Below are 25,438 nucleotides of genomic sequence, written 5' to 3' on the forward strand. Positions count from 1 at the left end.
GAGGTAAATGACGCTGCAAGTTTGAAAGAAGCGATCGATATAATGGATCGACAAGGATTCGACGCAACATAGTTTTAAGCTCGCAGCTTTAGATTAAATGCAAGTAAAAACTTGCTGAGAACCGCTCCTTCTTGCCTTTGACCAAAATTCGGCTGGTCGAAACGTTGTGAATTCGATTTTTCAGCCTCGTTCGCAGGCACAGCTCTGTTTAAAGATTCTTGCTCGTCGTTAGAGTTTCGAGGAGAGTATCCGTGAATAGATTTTTTTATCCAAGTATAGTCGGTATAATCTTTGAAGTATACTCGAAAAGTTTCGCCGAGTATTTGGCGATATATCACTGCCAATTCGTATCGCTTAGGCGGTCGTTATCAACTTTCACTTGTATAGGAAATAGGCCATATGACAAACGAGCGACAGATAGGCGAACAATTTTCGCCGCTCCGTCATTCCTTTATTATGTTAATTGTTATTGTAGCAAATACCTATCTTGATATCGAATGTTTAACAGCTGACCCGCAGTGTAGGCTGATTTTATGGCAGGATAATCGTAAAGATTACGAAAATGAGTCTACGATAGGTAAAATATGGCAAGAAGTAGGACGTAGGCCGCTTGTGTATGATTTTGCCGCTTATCGCTCGTCGCTCTCTGTATAATCACGGCCATAGATGTTTCTTTAACGATAGTAGCGTTTTCCGGGCAAGCTATGACGAACGTTATATTTTCCGGCCTGTCGCGTTAATAAACAGCTTCTGCTGCGTTCACATGCACAGAGGTGCCAAGCAGGAGTCACTGAAGAAAAAGCAGAACGCGAGGGAGCAGCAAACGACGAGCAGAAGTCATCAGCAAGTAAACGTAGGGCAGAACAAGTCGTCGATGAAGCCAAAGCTTACGCACCGCGGTCTAGTCTCGTTGGTAAGAAAATAATGCCTCGCCACGAGACTGCGTAGTCTCGTTGGCAATTAAGCGGGAATTAAGGAATTACTATTTATCTGGTACATAGAACAACATCCGGAGAACACGAATACGTTAGATTAGATCTGTTCGATTCGACGTTCGAGCTCTAGCTCGAGAATGATACTGATCTGGACGAGATGCGATATGAATTGCGCCGCGTTCGACGGACAACCGAAATTCCGATTGCGATTCCGACGTCGATGCTCGGATTCCCTCTTCCATTTGGAAGAACAACCAGAAATTGTATTACGAAGAGAAAGAGAAACGAATGTTTCGATGCAACGGTAGAAAAACGAGTAGTTTTCTCTTATCGCGCGGGAAAAGAAGTTATAGCAAGCAAATACAATCGTTCTCTTCTTCCTTAACGGAGATTCAAAGATATACCGTAGTATAGTATCGCAACGAAGAATCCTCTTTTTCCCTGTTTGATAAATGTGTTTTCGACAGGGAAGAGGAGCATCTTTTTCCAAAGTTTTTACAGCTTTGCCGTTATCAGCATAAAAGCTAGAGTAATATGTAAATACGTACACCTCCGTTCGTAATTATATATACCTATGTACATATTAATACATTTACGGATAATAAGGTAAATCCAAAGAATTATTAGAAAACTATTTTTTTCTCATCCATGCATGCCACGCATGCATCTTTCAATCGTTACCTAAACTTTAATTCAATCGATTCCAATATTTATATTATTATTCCTTTTATCATTGTTATCTGTTGTTATCTGTTGTTATTTGGTTGTACGCGTTATTAATTCCGGTAATTCCACAAACCGGATTTAGACTTTGACAAACTTCCCTCAATTATCTACTTCTCAAATCGTCTCAAATTTGTTCAATCGGTGATTCATCGAGACCAACATATCGCTTCTTGACGTTAGCGACCTATCACACAACTTGGAAATTAAAAATTGTTTGTAACTTCGGTTCATCAGTTTGCACCATGTCATAAACGTTACGCACATGTGTTACGTTTACATTACGTTTTCTACATTTATATTTACGTATTTCTGTACGATAGTTTCGTAAGACCTTGTTATTTCTATTCGATGCTGTTACAACGTGACTAAACTAAATTTTTGCTCTACGGGCTATTCTTTCTTTCTTTTTCGTGCCACTATCCGCGTCGATAAGCGATATGGTAATTCGTCGTATATTGAAATGTCGAAGATTTCCAAATAATTTTATAGCTTTCTCGTATGTTTTATAACCACGCAATGTCTTATTATGTAACGTTTGATTCCTTATTATTCTTTCACGAATACACAATACTGATCGGTTAATCATTTCCTTGACTAATTGACTAATTGACTAATTGAATTATCGTGTTTTATACAAAATCATTAGGTATTCTAATATTTATGAACGGGGATACATGTACGTGCATATAACATACATAGCCAGAAAAAATAGCAACGAGCAACAAATTCCCTTAGTTAATCCACCTATCTTATGTTCGATGCAGACAAACGATACATTACACGTAGTTGCAATCGCATTCTGTACGGTTCGACAGCTTCGTACATACATATACGTATGTTTTCAATGTTTTTTCAATGTGGTTTCAATGGTGACTGGATTCTCAACCGATGAATCGCGACTTCTTACAAAAGTACAAATTGTCTTTTGCAGGACTTCGTCCAGCGTGATTATTTTTTTTAGTTTTATGAAACTTGCTTCTAAAAACAATTTCGCCACAATGATTTTCAGAGTATTTCAGATTTATCGTAAGTACGGGTTCTATCATCTAATTGTAAACAATGATATTTATTATCATTATTATCATTATTATCATTATTGTCATTATTGTCATTATTGTCATTATTGTCATTATTACATATATTATTATGGCATGCTGGATCCATAGTCGATCACGAATCGTGTTCTGAATCGATTCTACTACGGGCAATCCGTCAATATGCCATTCTCTGTTTTCTAGCTCCTGTCTGTTGCATATAGCATTTGTTCTGTAAGTTAACCGATTCCCTGGCCTTGCTATTGTCCGTTCCTATCTTCTTGCTAGCGTCATTTAATCTCGTCGTTTAATCACTAGTGGCAATTTGGTATTTAGGTAGTTGGCTTTTCCTATTTTCCTTGTATTTTTGATACATATGTGGGTAAATTGTCTTTGCGGAAGAGTTTCTCTGGTACTCGTTACTAATTACATGGCTTAATTTGGCTGCTGTTGCCGAGTTATTAATTCCATATCCACGGTTATCCAGTTTGCCTTTCTTTATTTCAGCGAACCAGTTTCTTTTCGGGTCTCGGTGTTTCTCTGTCCCATTTTTTCGGCAATTCTTCGAGCATCTACTTTTAGGTACCCTATGTTCATCCATGTTCGTTAGTTTTGTCCAGTATTTTAACGTTTCAACCCCCTCCCAACCCCGCCGCCTCTTTTCAACGTTCGATGCTCCAAGTGCATTCTTCCAGTTCCTAACCTCAACATACTAGGTGCATCCTGATGCGCTACGAGATACAGTTGACACACTTTTCAGGAGACTCGATTGCACTCGTTCCATTTTCGTATTAATTTCATATTTCGCGTAGCTTTACTACCGTGTCCCAGCTATTATATTTTGCCGTTACTAATGGTTTCCAGATCGTGCCTGCTGCGACTTTTGTCAGAGTTGTAAAATGTTTTATCGCCGTATGAAACGTGGCTAACTTTGACAATGGTTAACTTATTCTTATTACTTAGGTGTATAGACGTCTACCTCTTCTACATTTTGGCCTTCGTATTTCGTTTTCGTTTTTCTGCTTCCTACTTTTTCATTTGTTCTTCTGAATACTAATATTTTAGTTTTCTCGTCGTTCACTTCGAAACTGTTTTCTCTAGAATAGTTCCGTAGTGTGTGTTTCCATTTTTTCTTCGCACAACTTGTGTCCACTATTGACGAGGTATTTGTCGATGTCGGATAACATGAGAATATTTATTACATTGCCCCGTGAAAAATGTCCTTTTATGCAAACGTGACGAGGAAACCTCACATGTACTTATATCGTATAAAGAATTTGGCACTTTTCATGATTTATAGTAATTATTCATTCTCATTTGTTTGTAGCAGATAGTAAAATTGGAAATGTATTATTCTCCAATGTGGCGAAAGCATAATTCGACGCATGGAGAATAATTCGTTTAATATTAAATAGCATCGAATTATAACAAAGAATGGTTTTTAAAAATTTGTTAACGCACGTTTTATGAAAATTCTCATTCCCTCGCTTTTCTATTAATATTTCACTAGCTTAATCTTACGTAATTTTATAATCATTTGTATCCATGTATAAAATTGCCGAGTCGCACAGCGTCATAAGTACAAAATCACAATGAGCGCGACGTTTCATCGCCCGTTTGCATCGCAGTTTGATCGCCCTGGATCGAAACGGATGAAATTGGATCGTCTATATAGCCGGTACATCCCTCCTTTTCTACTCTGGTTAAAACTTGTGGCCATGCATGCACGTGTTTGCCGAATGTATCGCCTTTATATATACATACATGTAATAGCGTTTTAAACGATAGGCAGATCTCTTCTCTGTGTTATAAATAAAGGACACGGGCCAGCTGCGAAGGCTCGATCGAATAGGCGAATATTTGCTCCTTCGTCGCTAACGTCGTCGCTACACGTACGATGGAACACTGATTCTTTGTTCTCCGCAGTCGAGCATATTTCTTTCTCTCTCGACGTCTTCCAATCCCTTAAATCGACTCAACCGACTGTTTCATTAACGAATTGATAACGTTTTCTGGCGTTTACAGCGGAGATCGTGATAGAACGATGACGATAAATGTCTTTGAAACCTGAAACTGAAACTGAATTCTTGCTGCTCTACAATCGATTCACCGAAATCTTACGGTAGAAAAATATCTTTGTTTTATAATATTCAATCGTTTCAAGATTCGAAGCGTTGTCTCGTTTGTGCTATTGACGTAAACACGGATAGAACATGGACGAGGGAATTGGTAGAAAGAAGCGAAAGAAGAAACTTGGAGAATCGTCATCCGATGGTATTGGATATCGTACAACTTTCGGTGAGTTTGTTGTACCTGAGGAAGATATTCTTATTTTTCAGCTGTACCGTTCATCAAAGATGCGTAAAATAGGAGCACGATCGTAACGCTAAGAACGTTCAGGCGACCGATTCACATTCGGTTCAGCTAAACCCGAGATTCGGTTCTTCTGTATACGAAATTATTGATAAAGCGTACATCGTAAATTTACTTGGTAAGAAAAGACGAAACGCGAATGATGTTAGCCGAGCATTGTTAATTGTCACACATGCGAATATACATACGTGTGTATATATGCTCGCAATGTTTGAGAAATTTAAGGTCAAATTTAAGGTGAAATAATAATATGCCGAAGGAAAAGCAACAGAGAAGCAAGTACGAATCCTACAAACGATATTTTTTTTTTTTTTTTTTCCTTAAATCGCAAAAATATACGGGGTATGCATATGTATGTACGTATGTATATGTCATCATAAAACGTTTAACCTTTGATTGGTACATGTAACGTTAAATCGTTAAAACATCGACCCATAAGAGTGTTAGATCAAGTTATTTTATTCTTAAGTATTTCATACGGATTTATATCCTGTGTTTCGCGTTGATATTCGGGCATCCTTTAAAATGGAATAACTTTTTCAAAATTGGACCAAACAACTTGAGCTTTTTCACAAGCAAGAAGGATCGGTTTACCGGATAACGGGTAAAAATAATTTTGAAAAAAATTTCTATTGATCGGAATCGCGAAGAATATAGTCGTCGTAACGGCAACGTTTTACTTACGATATTTTTTTTATTTATCTGAGCCTGTAGCGGAAGTTACTGTGGCGGAAGTAGATAAGAAGTAGATAAGAAGTACGTTTCGTAGATTCGTGTCACTTATGCGTACTGAAAATTTCATGGAGATCGAGCTACGAACGGTCAACGATGGTGAAGATCACAGTTTTTTCACAACTTTACACCTCCAACTGTAATAAATCGAAAGATTCTTACATCGTTTCGATATCTTTCGCTTGTGTCCCGCCAACCGGCTAAAAAAGTTGATAACGTTAAAGGGTGCCCATATTAACGCATGCTCGATATTAACGTGACTGTCTGTAACCAAAACTGAGATAACCTTAAAATTTCTGTCGTCGCTTATAAACTAATTCTATCAGGTGAAAATTAAGGATGTTTAAATTAACAATAATTTCTTTCGATTTTCTTTCATTCTCTAACGTTTTTGTCATAATTTATACTCGTGTTCGATAGATCGAAATGAATTTTGAATCAAAAGCATGGACAAATAAAAACTATAGTAGAGAATTGATATTACGTCAAAATCGGAACAAGTGGCTCTCATTTTCTTATCTTGTAATTCATTTGCAAGTCATAAACGTTATATATATTTCGTGCGAAAGAAGTGGCTACAATCATATGTACATACATATACGAGTACGTAATGATAATTTTGTAAAAAGAAAATCTCTGAAAACATCGAAAATAGCATTAACGATACAAATATTTTACCTGTATCTAAAGGTAAATTCGTGAGCGTACATGAGAAATAGCTGAGTACGTATCTATTTACAAGTACATTAAACGAGGCACTATCGACGCTTATCTAAACGTATTTCAGAGATTTAACTACCTTTAATCTCGCGCAAGTCACGACGTATCTCAAATATAATAATTTAAAATCTATTATTACTATTATTATTATGATTATTATTATTATTGTTATTATTATTATTACTATTATTATTATTATTATTATCATCATCATCATCATCATCATCATCATCACCATCATCGTCATCATCGTCATCGTCGTCGTCGTCGTCGTCGTCGTCGTCGTCGTCGTCGTCGTCGTCGTCGTCGTCGTCGTCGTCGTCGTCGTCGTCGTCGTCGTCGTCGTCGTCGTTGTCGTCGTCGTCGTCATTATCATCATCATATTATTATTGGTATTATTATAATTGGTCATTATTAGATTAAATGTAATTTATTACTATTAAATAAAATATAAATATTCCTGGTCAACCTGTCGATGTTTAACGTCCTCGTGAATTTTCACCAGACTTTTCTTAATCGCTTTGTATGTCGTGACGTTGCATAGAACGAGGAAAATGGTAAAAACGGGTGGACGGAATCCAATGACCCTGAAAAAGATGAAATAGCGTGCAAGCTATTAAACTCCGTATCAGGATAGCACGTTTTTTTAAATCTTTTCTTTGTATTCTCCGATGGTAGTCAACGAATAGAGTCGAGACATAACAGTTTGGAGCTCTTGCGATTAGTCTACCGTATGTATGGCTTACTCTATCTTATGCATGAGAGACAAACGCTTTAAAGCGTTTATCTTTGTTGACACCGTTGTATGATCTTTGTGGTGTGGTTGCGATATTGGTCCGGCTATATGCGTGCGTAAATATTTTTCCGGTCGACAGAAGACGATCGTTTTTATTGTTAACCCTTATGTAAAATGATATTTGCCAAATCGATTTATCCATTGATGAAAACTTTTGAACTGGCGTATCCCTAAACTCGATACCACTATATTCGCTACATTCGACTCTGTTCATCGAATGCGATTAGAAAATACAGAAACTGTTTAAAAAATAGCGGTGCTCGGAAACGAATTTTATCCTCCTTTTATTGTTTTTCTCGTTATATACACGACACAACGTATTAAATATAAAAAAGATTGGAAATATTTGAATTTTTAATTTTGAAAGAAGTGAGAAACCATGAGAGTATTAGACATCGGCAGGTTCGACGTATTTCCTCGTGACATATTTGGACATGGTGATAAAGTAAGCATACGATATGGAAAAAAATAAAAATTGAATAATTATGTTTGATATGGATCGATCAAAAACCTCGATTGCTAGATTTTTTAAGTGACGATAATATTCATCACGAATAATATTATTACACTAAAGGTATAACAATTTTTCTCAGGCAATGGCAATGTCAAAAGAATTTTAAAAAATGCTTCTTTGTCTGTTCATAGAAAGTACTTACTCGGTATATGCATACATATTGCTAGTTGATCCTTGTTTGCAAAGTCTACGACGTGTCCGTTTGAAGATATTTATTTTAAAAAAGTCAGGTTAATCGCGACCTCCGAAGGGTCAAAGAAATCAGAATTAAAGAATTTCAAGGGAAAGATTCATATTTTCAGATTTGTGCACTGTAATGAACGTAAGTTTGTCGTTGTGTGTTTAATAACGTGTATTAATGAAAATCCATACTTACTTCGGTAATCGTTCAGAAAGCTGCCGCCATCTTGGATTTCGATAATTTTTTAATAAAAAATGAGAAAATCAACATTCTGAATAACATTTTCCTTTGCATGTAAACGCCGTTCGATCTTAGTTTCCGACAAAAATATCTGCAAAAAATTGTCGATACCACTACGGTGAATTCTGCCTACGATTGTATCAAATACCTGACTATATAAACTATATAAACTATATGAACAAAAGATGGGAATTAGGTTTGGGTTAAACGTTGTTTTGTCCGGCCGCTGTAAGCTCACCGACGCACAATTATAGGCAGAATTCGCTGTAACGGTACCGACAGTTGTTTGCAAACGTCTCAGAAACGTAGGCCTTACACGTATCGAAAGATCATCTAAATACAAGATGGCCGCACCTTTCTAAATAATTACCTTCACTTCTATCGGTGTCTGATTGTTTTCTTTCGTATCGTAATACAATATCAACGATTGTGAACGTGGAATTAATCGCTTGTAGTTATGTATTTTCTTGAATTAATTAAGACTATTCGATTACTAAATATCTAATTGCGTTTAAGAACAATGAACCTCAGATAGAACGGTTCTTGCTTCAGCCTTTGTAAATTTGTTTAATTAAGCCGCGAGCGACGAAAGAGAACGAAGAATGCATCGCATATATTTTGAATATGAAAAACCTATGATCGAATAGGCAAAAGAAAACGATTAGTTCACGAACGTAAAAGCGTATTCGAATAAGAACAAACAACTAACTATACCGAGTTTGAGACGAGAAAAAGACTCTGTTGTCGACCGCCCGTTAATATAACTTTAGACTTTAGCGAAAGCGTAATCAAAAGTATGTTCGTATAATCGTGCAAGTACTTGGAAACGGGTTATCCAAGTTTTGCATAAAACTATTCACGTACTGATTTACATGTATTCATACATTAAGGACTTAAAAAGGTATCCAGGTACAGTAAGTTTATTAAAGAGAACACAGAACATATGCATTACCTGTCGAATTTCGACGTTCTTTCATATTTACGCTAGCCTTGCGTGATTTACTTAACAGAGGTATGAAAAATGATTATATAAGCGAACAAGTAAACGACAAATAAATGACAGAACGTTTGATCTCCGAGGAACGACGCGATGTTATTCACCCCTTCGAAACTGACAGTGAACTGAGAATCTAAAATGATTTTTCTAAATTAAAAGAAATCATACTTTTCCAATTTTTCTAAATTCCTAATAACTACTTAGAGAGAAAGAGAACAAAATTTGCTAACTTAAAGCGCCTTTTGCGCCCCTTACAAACAAAATCTTTTATTCGGATTTTGCACCAGCGCAATCAAAATGTAAAAATGCTCTTGCCGATTGCATAACAATCGTTTGTGAAAAAAACGCGGTGACGATCAAATTGTCGATCTCGAGGAATAATTAGAGGGTGGTCAACGCGTATTCACTCTGCAAGAAGATCCCTTTCGTCGTGAAAGGTCGACAAAGTGAAGCCGAGACATCATTTTGCTTTCTTCGCGCATTGTAAACAAGTAAAGGCCGCTAATCGGTCGTCTTCTAATCAAAGATCAAGTATCCTTAGAAACTTGAAACATGATCAGGAATGAAATTTGCGAAATTCAACGAGAGTTAATAGAAGCAACTATGAAGCTAACTGCATGCATTTGTTCGAAGAAATAATATTAAAGAAATTCTCGTTTAATGTAAATTATGGTTAAAATTAATTTGCTACGAATTAAATATCCACAAACGATCTTTTCTAAATTCATTAGGAAATATTCGAACTGGAAATGACTCGACGTACACGTATTAACTGGTCGGCTGTTTGCATAGGAAACAAAGATAGATTACATCGTAAAACGGTTTATCTCGAAATTTTGATTACAGGTAAAATAAAGTCATAAGATTTAACATATACACATGTATATAGAAAATTGTACACAGTACGCAAAAGAGATATAGAAGAAGGTTTTACACAAAGCTCGATACTCCCTATTGTATTAACAATAATGACATTCGATCAAATTTATCACTCAAAGATTTTTGCACATCCGTAATAATCTACAAACGGTGCTCCAGATGAGGTATTTTTATTTCAACAAGACAAGAAAGGGAAAGAAAAATATATAGGAAGAATTCGTTCTCTTTTATATGCCATTTCTTACCTTCGATTATTATAAATGACTACAATCGAATAAGATTATCAGCCGAAAAGACTAAAGAAGAAAAACAAATCGTAAGATAGAGAAGATCAAATACATATTTAGAAACATCTAATCTATTCGACAATGAGATTAAATTCATTGTTCGGTGATGGTGGAAAACGTCTACAAAGACTCGCGTTTTATCTACAAAATACTTTAATCGTAATATTAATCAATAATATACAGCTTGTAAATAACTAAACAATAATAAAATATGCTTGTAACAAGTTTTTTCACTTCTTCTTGCTTCTCTACCTATCTATCTCTGTCTATCTATGTCTGTCTGCCTGTCTCTCTCTCTCTCTCTCTCTCTCTCTCTCGCTCGTTTTCTCTCTCTCTCTCCCTCCCTATTTTATATCTCGCGTTGTCGAAAATTCTTTTCCAGTTTATAAAAAAATAGTGCAACAGGCAGGCGGAACAGAGTAAAATGCACGGGCTAATTTAATTAAAAACGTGGGCTTCCTACTTTCATAATCGTTTGCGTATATCTGGCCCTTTCGCATCTTCTTAATAAATCAACGGATGACGTCACATACATACTGAGCTTCCTTTATCTCGCGGAAACTCGAAAACTAAATGAAAGCAGAGTGTAAAAAGAAGAATAGAAAGAAAAAGGATGAAGAAAAGGGGCGCAAAAAGTACCTTATAAAAGGACGTCTCAGATGGAAAGAAAGATGTTGCAACCTACCTAAGAAGAGTCGGGACAAGTTCTGTAAAGCGACCGAGAAATTTCATTTTTCTCTCGGCCCAGACCAACGTGATGAATATACGCACACGTCACTGAGGTACACCGTGGATAGAACACAAACGGCGACAATGATTTTTTAATAGTAATAATAATAATAATAATGATGGTGATGGTGATGGTGATGATGATGGTGGTGATGATGATGATGACGACGACGACGACGACGATGACGATGGCGATGGCGACGACGATGATGATGATGATGATGATAATAATAACAATAAGTTTCATTAGCTCATTACACTTTTTTTCCTTTTTTCTTCATCTTGATACCTCTGTTGCTCCTCGTACAAATCTTTTCTAACTCGGCACCAATTTCTATAGCATTGTTCCTAAGCCTCTCTCGACTACGTGCGCGATTCTGCGCTTTTTTCGGTATTTCATATCGCCCATCCTTTCAGCAATCTGTAGCGGATATATCATACATCGTATTAAAAAATTCTTATCTTACAATTGTAAATATCGTATTTCTATTATACAATGAAGCTCGTTCGTGGCGGTATTCCTTAATATTTTACCATTGTGCTCATTCTAAAATTTAACTTTTTCTCTTCCTCTTACAATTTCTACCCTTACTTTATTGCTTGGTCGCAATATGCATTCATATTCTAATGAATACGTGGCAACAGAAATGAAAATTCACAAAATATACAGAGCGCCTGTTGAATCTTGAAAGTTCTTCGAAAATATGAATTGAAGATTTAAAACAAGAATTTTGAACTAACAAATACGACAATAATTTTGAAAAAGAGAGCAAGAAAACAAAAAGATGTAGAAGGTTCTTCCAAGATTCTAAAAATGTGTTTGTGATAATTTAAAAATCTGAGATATTCCAAGACTATCAACTTCAAAATTTAAATAATGTATCTATCATTAATAATTCTGTGATGAAGTATTTCCAATATTCATTATCTCACGTTTATATTTATCTACCGATGCATTCCCCGATGATTCGATTAAACATAATAACGCGTTTCTCATACTAAAAGAAGAAACTTTGGCAGCCGCTCTAGCCAGCTGAATAGCATGCGTACTTCTACGCATAAATCAATTCCATTCCTTCTCTTCTTAACGTAATTAAATATCGATATACTTTAATCTCAGAACGTATAAAAATAATAATACTATCAATCCGGCGTAGTAAATACACAATATTATCGAGTTCTCAAAATTCTCACCTTTAAATAATCGCTAATGATCGGAGAATATCATATATATATCGCACAAACAACAATTTTTTTTTTCTTCTTTTTTTTTTGCGAAAGCATTGTAATGTCCACCCATTTCACAATATCGTTGCAAAAGTCAATGAACGAGCTGCTTAAACAACTGAGAAGCAGTTCTTACGGCCGTAATTTATGTACAGGGAAATCATCTTTGAATTTATGCATTCATGGAAAAAATAAATCAACATAAAAATCCATTCGCACGTATGAAAAATATTCATAAAACAACGCGCGATGATGGTCTCTTGGAGATACTATGCAAATCATTGACAAAGCTTGCTCGTCGAATACGATATCGAACATAACACTGTGTTTGATAAATCCGAGAAACGCGGCCCACATACTCAAATTCGTTACGATCACTATATTCATTTATATAAACACTATTATCATTACTTTGTCTTGTTAATAACAGCTGCACACTCCCACTTATTACTCGCCTCGTTTCCCCCTCTCGAAAACTTTCATCTTATAACATTTCCTGATGAGCGTCTTGTTTCTTCAATTTCCTTTAGATCATTCGAGTTCCATCATCGTCAGTATATATTAAAGGCACGTTTGATTCGTTTAACAAACATGTACCTACAAATAACGATCGATACAAGTAAAAATGTCAACGAACGATTTTGTGGAGAATCCTCGCATTCGTCAAAAAGTTGATAATGACATGTTTCTCTGTGCATTCAGATAGGCGGATGTTTTTAAGATACATGAACTCCAGATGTCTCAAGATATTTTCCCAGATAACATAGAATGTAGAAAATTATTTTCGCATATTTGAATCTCATTGCAAATCATTTGTCTGACCAACTGATTGAATTTATATGTTTTAAATAGATCGATTGAGAAGGACGTCGAAGCAACGAATTCCAATCGAGTATTATCGATACTAGCTAAGGTCACTTGCCCATGCTGGCATTTGCTGGCAGAGTCGCGGATCGTTGTTGCACCGATAAATATGGCTTCAAGGTGGATCTCGTAGACTCTCTGAAATATGTAAATCGTTATCGATGAAATTCGACTTGTGCAAGATCGTGACTATCGCATTTACCAAGAAATATCACGAGTATAGACTAATATAAAAAGAAAAAAAAAGAAATAAGCTTCAGAAGCAAAATAACAGTTTTTATCTATAAGAGCTAGTAGTTGTAAATGTTAAAGCCCCATTTCAATAAAAAAAAAAAGCATTGAAATTCATGGTGATTTTGTTGATCCGCTTTTTTAGAATTACAAAGTTTACTTTTAAAATTTTTAGACTTTCTATTTAGGATCAATTTATTATAATGTTCTCTTCTATACTCTTTAAATGACAAACTTTTTATCAATAATCACATTAAACAATTTGCTATTAAAAGTAAACTCTGAACGTGTCAATTTTCATTACTATCTAACAGTTTTACCGTGCATAATGTCAAATGTATTTTGTCATTCTGCATATCGTATTTCGTAATTATTACCATGCAATCTTTAGAGAAGAAAAAAGCTATACGGTTATACGAATTCTCTCATTACAACATAAAAATAATTTCGCAACTGAAAATCTTAAGCTGCTGCTCGATTATAGGTTATGATTTTCTACTTGTCAAAGTATCGTAAAGTTCCATTAAAAAGAAAATATAAACAAGATATTATAATGAGTATATATGTACATAAAAAATATATTTCCATCTTAATTTATAATATTCTCAAATTAATTTTCATGCATTATGAATCTTATCAATTTATAACTTCTGCTAATACTAAACAAAGTTAAAACAATGCATAATCATCATATATTTACTTATTGAAGGGTACGTATATTTAAACTAGCAGCGAGATCAATGGAAATAAAATGAACAATCATTCTCGGCGAAAAGATGTGCTAATGTTTAAGCGCATGCAAATGACAATTGAATCGAATCAACTAACAATATCCTATTCTAGTTTTAAACAAACTCAAACAGAAACCAACATATCAATAACCGCAATAATAATAATCGGAAAAAATAAAGCTTACATTGCTTCGATCTATCGAACAATATGTATATATAATTTCGATTTTGAACAAAGCAATTATGTCGGTTTTTAAATTTTTCAAAAGTTGGAATGATTACAAAACACGCTTAATAAGATTACCTAAAGTCTTCATAATATATTTTCAAATTTCAAAACTGCTGTATATCTGTATCTATATTTATATCTATATCTATATCTATATATATATATATATACATATATACGTATACATATAGATATACATATACATAGAAATAGATAGATAGATAGATAGATAGGTAGATTAAAGCTATCTGAAACATAATCAACAATGGCATTCCATTATATAATTTTTTGTTTCTACAACAATGATATCTTCTAAGCGCACTGCACTTACGAAACGCTGCCAACGATGTCTTTTTTGTATTTTCATGTTCGTTGAAAATGCGATTCTGTATATAGATATGGGAGTGCAAGAAAAATCAAACGACTCTAACCTCGCTACACCCAATCATGCGATGCCACAATACAAGAGAGCTACTTAGTCTCCGGTTACGTTGAGCCGCACCGCTACGCTACCTTGGCGAGACACGTTGCCCCGTGCCATCGACGTGCGAGTTTGCTTTGTAGCCACATTTTTGTACACGTCTAGACAGTCTTGCGACCCAATATTTCTGTTCGTCAGGACTACCAGCCAATATTAATAATTCACGAGCACTGTTTGGATCGTAATGTAATTTGCAGGGTGCTATGGCATCTTCCTTTTTGTCCAAATGCTCCTTATGAACTTTTATACGACACCCTGTACACACGCAATAACAATTTCATTACATATTTTGTTATAAGTAATTTTTTATTTTATGGGGCAGATTTTTTATTTTGCTTGTTGACCAAAGAAAACGGATCATGTCACATCGTTATGAATTTAATAAAATTTATTACAAGAGATAGTTTTATAAATCTCTTTAAAATATAATTAGAAACGACGAGTCGCGAGCAATAACACATCATCTCACGAATGAGCAAACATAAAAATTCGTTGAACGAAACATTGTTTCATACTTACTTCGGCACTCGAGAGCTGGTGGCGGTCGAAACATATGCCACAATTGTTTTGAGCATACCTCGCAAGTAGTCGGCATATGATACGATATTGACACAAATTCGTGACCTTTTAACGATTGCGTGCCTGGTTTGTCCGTAAGTTGTGGCAGTTCCACTCCAGGCAATGTGTTTCCTTCATCACCAGGACGTCTTGCTTCGCCTTCACCAGCATATAATAACTAAACAAGAAAAGAAAAAAATGTAATTAAGTATATCATCATTCGATAAGTAGGGAACTAATTATTCAACATATTATTTACCTGGAAAATTCTCGGAATATCTTTGGCATCAGCTCGGATAACATCACCCTGAGTAACAGATCTAACGTGGAAGACTTTATTTAGGTCCAATATCAAGACTGGATCGGCATTTAATTTATCATTTTCACTATTATAAAATATTATTTTCTTCGAAGAGACAACAACGTATTGTTTTTTCCATCCATGCCTTTTAATGTTCTGTTTATTTGGCACGTTTAACCAACCTTCCAATCGCATGGTTCCATGTTCCGATAAAACAGAATCTTCTCCGTCGTTTTCAACGGACGAAACGCTAGCGGTTTCTGAGTTGAGCGAAGCAATTTTCATTTGTAAAGTTTCTATTTCGGAATCTTTCGAATCGAGTTCCATTTGTAACCTCAATTTCGCTTGATTTTCTTCCACCAATTGTGCCTATAGAAATATAATGATGCTAGAGATAATATATAAATATTTGTAAAAATAAAATGACGTTTAGTATTTTACTTACTTGTAAATCTTGCAAATCTTTTTGCCATTTAGCTGTTAACTGTCCGTATTTTTCTCTCTCTTGAGTAAGCTCTTGTTGTAAACGCCTGCAATCTTTTTCCTTCTTTCTTAAATCTGCTGCAGAAGCTTTATTCTTGGATTTACCACTTGAAGACAAGTCTTTCCTGTTCATAATCTCTGCTAACTTATTAACTGCTTGTTGTTTCAATAATTGCTCAGTTTTCAATTTACTGCTCAATTTTTCTATTTCTTCGCCATTAGACTGTGCTTTAGAAAGTTGATCTTGCAATTCTTTAAACCGTTTATTTAAATCTTCCTTTTCTTTAAGATATTGATCAACATTTTTCTTAAGTTCACCTTCACTATCCTTAAGCCGATTTATAATTTGTTCTTTTGCGTTCAATTCTTGGTGATGTTTGGCTACTCCATCTTTATATTCTAATTCCTTCATTGTTCGTTCCTTTTCGAGGTCTGCGACAGTTTCTTCAGCTATTGATCTCGCCAAAGCTTCACTATCACCTCTCGCTAGAGATAATTGTAACTGATGCACTAAAGAGCTACGTTCCTCTTCTAATTCTTGTTGTAAACGTATTTTTTCATCAAGTTCTTCCCGAAGTTCTTGCGTCTGTGTTTTATAAAGTGTCTGGAAATAACACATTAAAATTTATAATAAATATATCAAAAGAAAATAATGGCTTTTCCGCTGATAGTTTGTTGAGATGTGAATTTACCGAAAAATAAGCTTCTGCTTCTAATTGTTCTTGTAATTCCTTAGTTTGTAGTTGATCCACATTTCTTTGAGTTTTCAAGTGATGTAATTCATCCTCTATTTGACGTTTTGCTTCTCTTAGCTGAGCAACTTCGCCAGCTAATTGTTGTTCCCTGGCACGTAATCGTCCTGCTTCGGACGACTGCTGTGCTAAGTCAGTCTGCAGAATGTTTCTTTTCTGCTGTTCTTGTTCGACCTGACCTTGTAGCACTTTTACCTTTTCAACTTCTTGCCTATGTTCTCCTTCCAGTTTCTGTAATCGCTGTTGAATCTGTCGATAATCCACAGAGAGCATAGAGGTTTGCCTTTCCTTTTCTTGTGCAAGTAATTCAGCACGTTGCCTCCCACTTTTTTCTTCATTTAATTTTGCTTGTAATGCTGTTAATGTTACATTAATGCATGTATAAGGATAACTCACAATAAATTGACAAATTTAAGTATAAGGGAGTAGCGTACATACTGTAAATAGAAATACCATCGAGCGCGAGCATTCCGAAATTTGAAAAATTGCAATTAGTGATAACGTGGGTTAAGGATGAAACAAAATAATTATATGGAGATGCAGTTATAGGATAAATAGGTGTATGAATGAAATGCAATTTTTAAAAAATCAAAATTTTTAGAACATGCATGATGTTTAAAATACATTATGATATATGTATTCTATAATTTATTACATTTAACATAAATACGAAAAAATATTTATGTTAGCCTAAAATTAGTATGATTAGGATGTATGTAAATGAGTATGAGTATGATGATCTTTTCTCACCCTGACATGCTTATCGGTATAAAAATATGGACTTTTAAATATCTTAATATTACAATTATTAAGTACAAATGTAAATAAAATTACCTTTAACTACTTCTAAATTAGCTTCCTCTTTGGATAGTATGCGTGAACGTTCCGTTTCTTGATGGGCTACCACTTCCTGATTATACCTAGCTTGCGCAGCTTTTAATTCAAGAGTTAAACTTGCTGCTTCTTTTTCCAATGCTGAGATTTTTTCAGTTAGTTGTCTATTATCCATGATTACTTTCTCCTCTTTCTCTCGACTATGTTCGAGTTCGACATGAAGAGCAGAGAGTCGGCTTTCTAATTCAGCAGTTAACGATGAGGCTTGTGATCGAGAACTACGCTCTTTCGACAATTGTCCCTGCGAAATTATGTATAAAAATATAAGTCTATGTTTGAAACTGAGTATTTCTAATCAATTCCTTTTTTTTTTTTTTTTTTCCCCCCTAACATAAAAACTTACTTGTAATGTAGCCACTTCTTGCTGTAAATTATCTCGTTGCGCTTGTAATTTCGCTCTTTCCACTTGTAGTTCATTTGCCATTTGTTCTGCAGCTTGACGAGCAACAGTAATCTCAGTAGCTTGTTTCCGTAACCTCGTTACCATTTCTGTTTCTCTTTCCAATTTCGATTGCATTTCTTTAATTTGTTTTTCTAAACTTGTTACACGTTCAGAAGTTTGTTGTGAATTACTTGCATCACGTGCTCGTTTCGTCTGCTCTTCATCATACTTCTTTTTCAACTCCACAATTAATGACTCCGCTTTTCTACGCGACTCAGTTTCATGCTCCACCCTACGTTGTGCTTCTTTATAATTATGCCTCAACAAAGTCAATTCTTTGTCCGCTCTACCTATTTCTTCACGCAATTCGGTTTCCCGGCGTGTCATAGCTTCTAACCGTGTTGTTAAAGCTTTCTGCCTTGATTCTAAAGATTCTACCTGTCTCTTTTCTTTATCCAATAAGTTTTCTAATTGAGAAATTTTAATATCATCGCTTGTACCATTATTGATATGATTTTCTAAGCCATCTACCGACTCCTTGCCGCTAGAAGCCATTAATTGATAATCTTCTGAATATGTAAAACCAATAAAAGGTAAATGGTTTCCAGAAAATGCTTTTGGTATTGGGAAACTTTCCTCCGGTCCATCTTCTTTATCGACATCCTCAAAATTGCTAGTATCATCATCGCCGGAAAGTTCTGGCACGACAGGAGGCACACATTCTCGTAAATTTTCAAATGTCCACTGATCGTTTTTAAAGAAAGGATGATTTTTTATTTCTTCCACGCCATTTCTACCCAAACGTTTAGTTCTATCCGTAAGAAAACCACATATCAAATTCTTGGCAGAATGAGAAATATCAACTTCTTGTGGAAAATGTAGTGAATTTCTATGATCCATAATTTTTGAATATGTTCCAACTAATGAATCTGCATAAAACGGAGTATCACCAACAAGCATTTCATATAAAAATACACCAACTGACCACCAATCACATTCTCTTCCGTATACACCTTCACCACCTTGAGACTGAAGCACCTCAGGTGATATATAATCAGGTGTACCTACTGCAGTATCAGATCGAACAAGACCATCCTAAAAGACATATAAGATAACATATTTTACATTGTTAGAAATTTGATAGAAAATGCTACAAAAAATATACATACGGCATCCATTCTCATACAAGTGCCAAAATCTGCAAGTTTTAAATGACCATACTTATCAAGTAACATATTATCTGGCTTTACATCTCTATGAACAAATCCCATAAGATGTATTGCATCTAATGCAAGCACCACTTCTGCACAATAAAATTTTGCCCATTTTTCTGGCACGTCATAATTTGACATTAAATTCACTAAATCACCACCTGGCATGTAATCCATCACCATGTAAAGATATTTTTGATCTTGAAATGCAAAATGAAGCTGAACTATCCACTGAGAATTGGCATGTGCCATTATATCACGTTCTTCCCAAAAAAAGGCTGAATCTGATCGTTTGATCTGTAGAATACATAAAAATAAAGTGTGCAGTATACACATAAATTATCCATTTGCGATTTATACATGTCTTACCATTTCAAATTTACTGAGTAATTTCATAGCATATACTTTCTGTGTAGATTTATGTCTTACTAATTGTACTTCACCAAATGAACCACGACCTATCACTTTTATTAGAGTAAAGTCATCTGTACGCATTCGCATTTTACAAATATCTTGAGCTACTGAGTCATCTGAAAGTATAAATAATTTTTATTACATCCTTTCCTTGAAAAATTAATATTAGCATCACAACATCAATAAATATATTAACATGTTTCATTTAGTTATATCTGATTTATTTACTCCTCTGTATCTATTACATAAGATGGATCGTCCTATTATTATATTAACATATTATTCTAACACATAGCGATTTGCTTATTGATAATAGAATGCCCAACTTTTCTAAAATATACACTTTATACTAAATTAATGAAGTATCTATTACTCTGTATTTTAGTAACTGCACTATTTAATAAGAATATTTTCCATAACAATAGAAAGGTTAAGTACTTACATCTATTCATATATGCTTCTATGTTTTTCATACGTTTTACGCTGGGATGATCACAATCTGCCACCAGGGCCTGAACTGTATCCAACAAGCAATCAATGTTTGTGATACTTCTTGGATCCTTTACACGTTCCTCCAGCACCCTCAGGCGCCTGCGCCTGTCTTCATCTCGTACTACATCCATCTCTCCTATTAAAAGCTAGGAATAATTTTCTTCAAAAATGTAATATTTGTTTTGATGCATCAAAGACAATACAAAGCAAAAGGCTACATATAGTATAAGCACAATTTATGCACTGTTGCAATACTGGATGGGCAGTCCATGTTTCCTGAAACAAAATTATATATATACATATAAATGCATATAAATATATATATATATATATATATATATATATATACACACACACACATAAATGTTAATATATAATCATTATTGTCATATTATTGTAAAAAGATTTACATAAAATATAGATGACTTTTTTTACTCCACAAATGAAATAACCAAATCTATATTTAAATAATACCATATATAAATATAGCTTTAAACAATATAAAGATATGATTATCAATAAGTTTAAAATAGTTTAATTTGTGCATTGTATTTATAATACTAGTCGTGTGCATCCATGTAACAAGATAAAAATTACAATATTATAAAATCAAATAAATGGATTTAGAATTAAAGTAATATAAAGTGAAAGATTAATAAAATTATTAATTTCATGTGTACCTTTTACTAGAAGGACAATTTAATTGAATAATACAATTTAAAAGGTATACAAATTTGTGAGAGAATAGATACAACAGAATATAATATATGATGACTCAACATGATTTATGTGTCAAGATCATTAAGAAACAGTGATTACTAAACAGTGTGAAAACAAAACATATATTTAATTATTTAGAAAAATAGGATATCCCAGGCTAATATTTATTTAGATATTTTGCACTGAAATTCATCATTAACTTGCAAACAAAATTTTACCAGTTCGTCTTGTCATTTTCACAAAGAAACTTTTATAAAATAACAATGTAAATTGTAGAAATCGTTAAACAAATGCGAATTTAATATTTGCATTTCAATATTTCAATGAAAATTAAAAAATTCAGAAAATAACAAATCAAAGAAGTCTGTTAGGAAGCTTGCAGAAATAAGGTGGATCCCGTGCAGGTACTTCTGAATCCGTCATGAAGGATTTTCTAAATATTCCGTATTTTTCATTATCGATTAATTAATGTCAGAAGAAAATTCACTCTAACGTACCTAATATCACGAATACCGTATCCAGTACTTCGTCTAACTGAATAAAAATACTATAAAATACATTATTTTTCTACGTAAATTGGTTGCGATTGCACACAGCTGAGCCGTGTATGCGCCATTGAGAAAATTCACAACGGTCATCAAAGCCAATGAAAGCTCGGGGAAAACGTAGAGTAATTCGCTTCTCAATTCATGTACAATGATTGAGGGGAATTTTCCAATTTTATTCGAGAACTCTGCCACCTACTTCAGATGTGAAATCTCACATTATTCAATTTGAAAATATAACAGTATTTTCAATGAGATTTTTGGTTATTTTCACTCTACTTGACACCGTTTGAATAAGTTCGTTGTTTCAAAATTGGCAACATAAAAGTCACCCTTTCTTCATACATATATATTTATTTGAATCAAATAAAACTTCGAAAGTTTCACGAATTAATGAAAACTACGTCAAAAGTAGTTGAGACAGAACATCAACGACTTCGGAAAAACGATATAATAAATTGCAGGCATAACCAAGATGGCGTAGTATTCGACGCACTAACTGAGATACAGGTTTTTGCACTTGTACTGTCTGCTTATAATTTAGAATTTCTTTAGTTAACCTGAATATTGTTTTCAGGATTGTAGTTCTGAACAAATTGCGTGATCTAAATCTGTATGATACGCATCACGCAGTTCTATAATATGGAAAAATTCTTAGTTTTCCCGCGCGTATTTTGATGCTCATTGAACACTTTAACGGATTTTTTTTAGCACCATTTATATCATATTTTGTATTTATAGCGATAATACATATCACAAATAGATAGGTACGTATGGTCATCAAACCTAATACGTTAAAGTATTGCTCTTGCAATATTTAGATCCTTTTTTTTGCAATTGATTCTTCTTTTATCCCTTTTTTATTCTTACCTTTATTATTGCAGTTTTAGTCAACGTATAATTACGTGAGTCGTATTTAATCTCATATTCTGAATTCTGTAGAAATGGATCTGCCTTGTGATTGGCAGACCAACAAACAAAGACTTTCAGAACGCAGTCAATATTTATTAGAGACAGGACAATGGTCTGACTGCAAATTTGTAGTTGGGCAAGAACCCCATCAACAAACATTAAAGGGACATAAATTATTTTTAGCTATGTCTAGCCCTGTCTTTGAAGCTATGTTTTTTGGGGGTATGGCAGAAAAAAATGACCTGATACCTATTCGAGATGTTCAACCAGAAGCTTTTAAAGCTCTTTTAGAATACATATATACAGATCGAGTTGATTTAAGTTCTTTTGAACTAGCCTGTGAATTATATTATTGTGCCAAAAAATATATGCTTCCTCCTCTGGTAAAAGAATGTACAAAGTATCTATGTTCTGACCTGTCTCCAAAAACAGCTTGCAGAGCATATGAATTTGCTAGATTATTTGATGAGCATGTACTGATGGAAAAGTGTCTTCAAATCATTTGCACAAAGACAAATGAAGTTTTAAAAGAACCTAATTGGGAAGAAGTTGAATTAGGAACACTATTGACAGTGCTAGAACAAGAAGATTTACAAATAAACTCTGAAGTGGAATTATTTAATGCAGTGGAACGTTGGGCAAAAGCTGAATGCACAAGAAAATCTCTTGATCCTAATGATGGAAAGTCTTTAAAGTCAGTAATTGGTAATGCATTATCAAAAATTAGATTTTTAAGTTTAAGTGCTCAGGAATTTGCAGAAGGGCCAGGAATGTCACCGTTACTTACTCAAGATGAAACTTTTGCAATACTCATGAACACACTGTGCACTGGAAATAAAGCACCTATGCCTGAAGGATTTTCAACTAATTCACACAGTAGAGTTAACATATATAAACCTCCAATTACACGTACAAATTGTTCCCTTGTAAGTTGGATAGATATTGCATGATAGCTTTTAGATTTTAACTATTCTTCATGAGATTTCATTTTGTAGAGGTTTAAGCCAGTTAATCCATGTTATAACTCATTTATGTCACATTGCTGGTCTTTACCAACATCTACATATCGTGAACCTGCTTTTATTAATGATGCTGAATCTAGCAGTACATTACGAAATACACCGCCAACAGTAATTGATAGTGGAGTAAGAAAGGATGCTAAAAATTTATCTGTAATCGAAGGTGGTATACAAGAGGGATTAAAATATTATTGTCTAAGATCTGTTATTCGATTAACAGAATGTCTTAATGCAAATGTGTTGGACTGTTCCATGACCTTTAGTGTAGACAAAAATATTTATGTATTAGGTGTACAAGTACCTACACAGATGACTGAAGTAGTAAGTTAAATAATATCGGAGACAAACACAATGTTCAGACTTTACATTAACCGCTATGTACTATTTTTATTACAGACTAATGACTTGAATTATCCTCTTAGTAGTACTTCGTATACCGAAATTTTGTATGCTCATCTTCTCGATTCTGATAATACACGATTAACTTACACGCATTTTACGACAAAAGTAAAAATTAATACCCTTGTGGAAATTACATTTAATCGACCTGTTTATATTCAAAAGAATAAGGTATATATTCAAATAATAATTTTAAGCATACTAGAATGAAAATCTGTAAGTACTTGTGAAAATCATTTCTACTTTTTCCAACTATAGGTTTATCGAGTTGGGGTAGTTTTTAATACACTTGGGTGGTATCCAATTGGACTTTGTACCCAAGATATGACCTGTGATTCTGTATCCTTCTCATTCGGTGTCGGTAATAGTGCGGATAATGTGCGAGATGGTCTCATTCGGTCTATAGTTTTTACATACAATGATAATATGTAATAAGAATAATAAAATTGGCTAGCGTAAAAATAAATTTAAATACGTATATTAAATTTTAATAACAGAACAGTATGTTTTATTCTGTTTTATACTATTGATGTATTATTGTATCTCTCAAATTATATCGGTGCTATTATTAAAAATTGTACAAAGATATATTCACATACATTGGTTCTAGTTATAATGAAAGTCAAATTTGTATAAAACTATTCTTTTAATTTGTATATATAGAAATATTAATGTTTATTCTATAAACAGAAAAGTCTGAATTTTGCAATTTAAATTTTAAATCAGTGGACTACACATTAATAACAATATATGTATGTTTTTGTTTATTATTCTAACATTAATATTATTGTATTAAATTATAACTTTTAAGGAATTGTTACTGTACAAAAGAATGTTATAAAAAATTTGAATATAAAAACATGATTATGCTAATAATATATAAAACATGTTTCTTTTGTATTATGTTTGATTTAATTTTATATGTATACATAGCAGAACTGATTATATTCCTTTTATCTGAATTGTTTAACTTTCTTTTAATATTCTAGAGTATTATTGATTTATATGATAAACAGCGTGTCCATAAATATCTTGAAAACAATGGAAGATACAAAAAATTTACCTTACAATGATTTTGGAAAGCCTTGTGAAGGTGATGGTTGTATTCCTAAGTGGTAACTATATCTTTTAATTCCATATTCTTATAGCCGACAGCAAAACATTTTCAAAGTACTACTTGTATTTTTTGCACTATCGAGATATTAATTCTTAAGAAGGATGGAAAGTGGTATTCTTTTCAAAGATATCCACATAAAAGGACAAGCGACTAGTAATAGTATTTTTCATTCTAGTAATAGTATTTAGTACACACATACAATCGGCTCTTTTTAGTTAATTATTATTTTGTATATAATTTTAGCAATCTCCCCATGTTATACAATGGATAACGCCAATGTAGCCGGCATATCAAGTTTGAGATCTAACATTTGAATAGTGATTCATGCAAAAA

The 25,438-nt window shown here is 33.8% G+C and overlaps 3 protein-coding genes and 2 long non-coding RNA genes across 15 annotated transcripts in view; 3 read left to right on the forward strand and 2 right to left on the reverse strand.

Moving 5' to 3' along the window:
- LOC132910824 (uncharacterized) overlaps positions 1-10,330 on the forward strand; it is a 39,016-nt gene extending 28,686 nt beyond the window's left edge. For 5 of the 7 annotated variants that reach the window (XM_060966895.1, XM_060966897.1, XM_060966900.1 and 2 more), the window contains one exon: positions 748-10,330. In XM_060966895.1, the coding sequence (XP_060822878.1) occupies positions 748-925 (178 nt within the window). In that variant the 3' untranslated portion in view covers positions 926-10,330. The remainder of the gene's footprint in view (positions 1-747) is intronic. The other 2 variants (XM_060966896.1, XM_060966901.1) reach the window with 1 other exon arrangement.
- Positions 10,055-21,726, reverse strand: LOC132910820 (rho-associated protein kinase 2). Of its 4 annotated transcripts, XR_009658858.1 has the most exons (13): positions 21,611-21,726; positions 20,344-20,669; positions 19,857-20,017; positions 19,446-19,784; positions 18,238-19,371; positions 17,835-18,135; positions 16,941-17,356; positions 16,211-16,852; positions 15,724-16,134; positions 15,426-15,642; positions 14,939-15,161; positions 13,053-13,372; positions 10,055-12,967 (listed from the first exon to the last, which is right to left on the reverse strand). XR_009658858.1 is itself a non-coding variant. In XM_060966887.1 (12 exons), the coding sequence occupies exons 2-12, from the start codon at positions 20,522-20,524 to the stop codon at positions 13,285-13,287; spliced, it is 4,104 nt and encodes a 1,367-aa protein (XP_060822870.1). In that variant the 5' UTR covers positions 20,525-20,669; positions 21,611-21,726; the 3' UTR covers positions 10,055-13,284. The 4 variants fall into 4 exon arrangements, 2 of the variants coding, with proteins under 2 accessions (XP_060822870.1, XP_060822868.1); XR_009658859.1 differs by having other exon boundaries at positions 10,055-13,372; positions 14,857-15,161; XM_060966887.1 differs by having other exon boundaries at positions 10,055-13,372; positions 16,941-17,347.
- Positions 13,603-14,850, reverse strand: LOC132910853 (uncharacterized). The gene is made up of 2 exons (XR_009658865.1): positions 14,611-14,850; positions 13,603-14,570 (listed from the first exon to the last, which is right to left on the reverse strand). It is a non-coding gene; the product is annotated as an uncharacterized LOC132910853 (long non-coding RNA).
- On the forward strand, positions 13,609-15,303 carry LOC132910852 (uncharacterized). Its single transcript, XR_009658864.1, has 2 exons — positions 13,609-13,949; positions 14,822-15,303. It is a non-coding gene; the product is annotated as an uncharacterized LOC132910852 (long non-coding RNA).
- A 319-nt stretch (positions 21,727-22,045) lies between the features above and the next one.
- Positions 22,046-25,378, forward strand: LOC132910832 (BTB/POZ domain-containing protein 1-like). Of its 2 annotated transcripts, XM_060966917.1 has the most exons (6): positions 22,046-22,168; positions 22,236-22,425; positions 22,543-23,496; positions 23,566-23,910; positions 23,986-24,159; positions 24,247-25,378. In XM_060966917.1, the coding sequence occupies exons 3-6, from the start codon at positions 22,603-22,605 to the stop codon at positions 24,418-24,420; spliced, it is 1,587 nt and encodes a 528-aa protein (XP_060822900.1). In that variant the 5' UTR covers positions 22,046-22,168; positions 22,236-22,425; positions 22,543-22,602; the 3' UTR covers positions 24,421-25,378. The 2 variants fall into 2 exon arrangements, with proteins under 2 accessions (XP_060822900.1, XP_060822899.1); XM_060966916.1 differs by having other exon boundaries at positions 22,167-22,425.
- The last annotated feature ends 60 nt before the right edge of the window (positions 25,379-25,438 follow it).

The sequence above is a fragment of the Bombus pascuorum genome, chromosome 9, assembly GCF_905332965.1.
Source record: "Bombus pascuorum chromosome 9, iyBomPasc1.1, whole genome shotgun sequence".
Classification (NCBI taxonomy): Eukaryota; Metazoa; Arthropoda; class Insecta; order Hymenoptera; family Apidae; genus Bombus; species Bombus pascuorum.

What these genes read in the sequence shown, in the direction of transcription:
- LOC132910820 (XM_060966885.1), bottom strand. Translation starts at nt 20,524, where the DNA reads ATGGATGTAGTACGAGATGAAGACAGGCGCAGGCGCCTGAGGGTGCTG. An exon ending in TAATTTAGAAGTAGTTAAAG is followed by an intron (nt 17,357 to 17,834) that starts GTAATTTTATTT and finishes TAACATTAACAG; the next exon opens with CATTACAAGCAAAATTAAAT. An exon ending in AAGCAGAAGCTTATTTTTCG is followed by an intron (nt 16,853 to 16,940) that starts GTAAATTCACAT and finishes TGTTATTTCCAG; the next exon opens with ACACTTTATAAAACACAGAC.
- LOC132910832 (XM_060966917.1), top strand. Translation starts at nt 22,603, where the DNA reads ATGGATCTGCCTTGTGATTGGCAGACCAACAAACAAAGACTTTCAGAA. An exon ending in CACGTACAAATTGTTCCCTT is followed by an intron (nt 23,497 to 23,565) that starts GTAAGTTGGATA and finishes TTCATTTTGTAG; the next exon opens with AGGTTTAAGCCAGTTAATCC. An exon ending in CTACACAGATGACTGAAGTA is followed by an intron (nt 23,911 to 23,985) that starts GTAAGTTAAATA and finishes TTTTTATTACAG; the next exon opens with ACTAATGACTTGAATTATCC.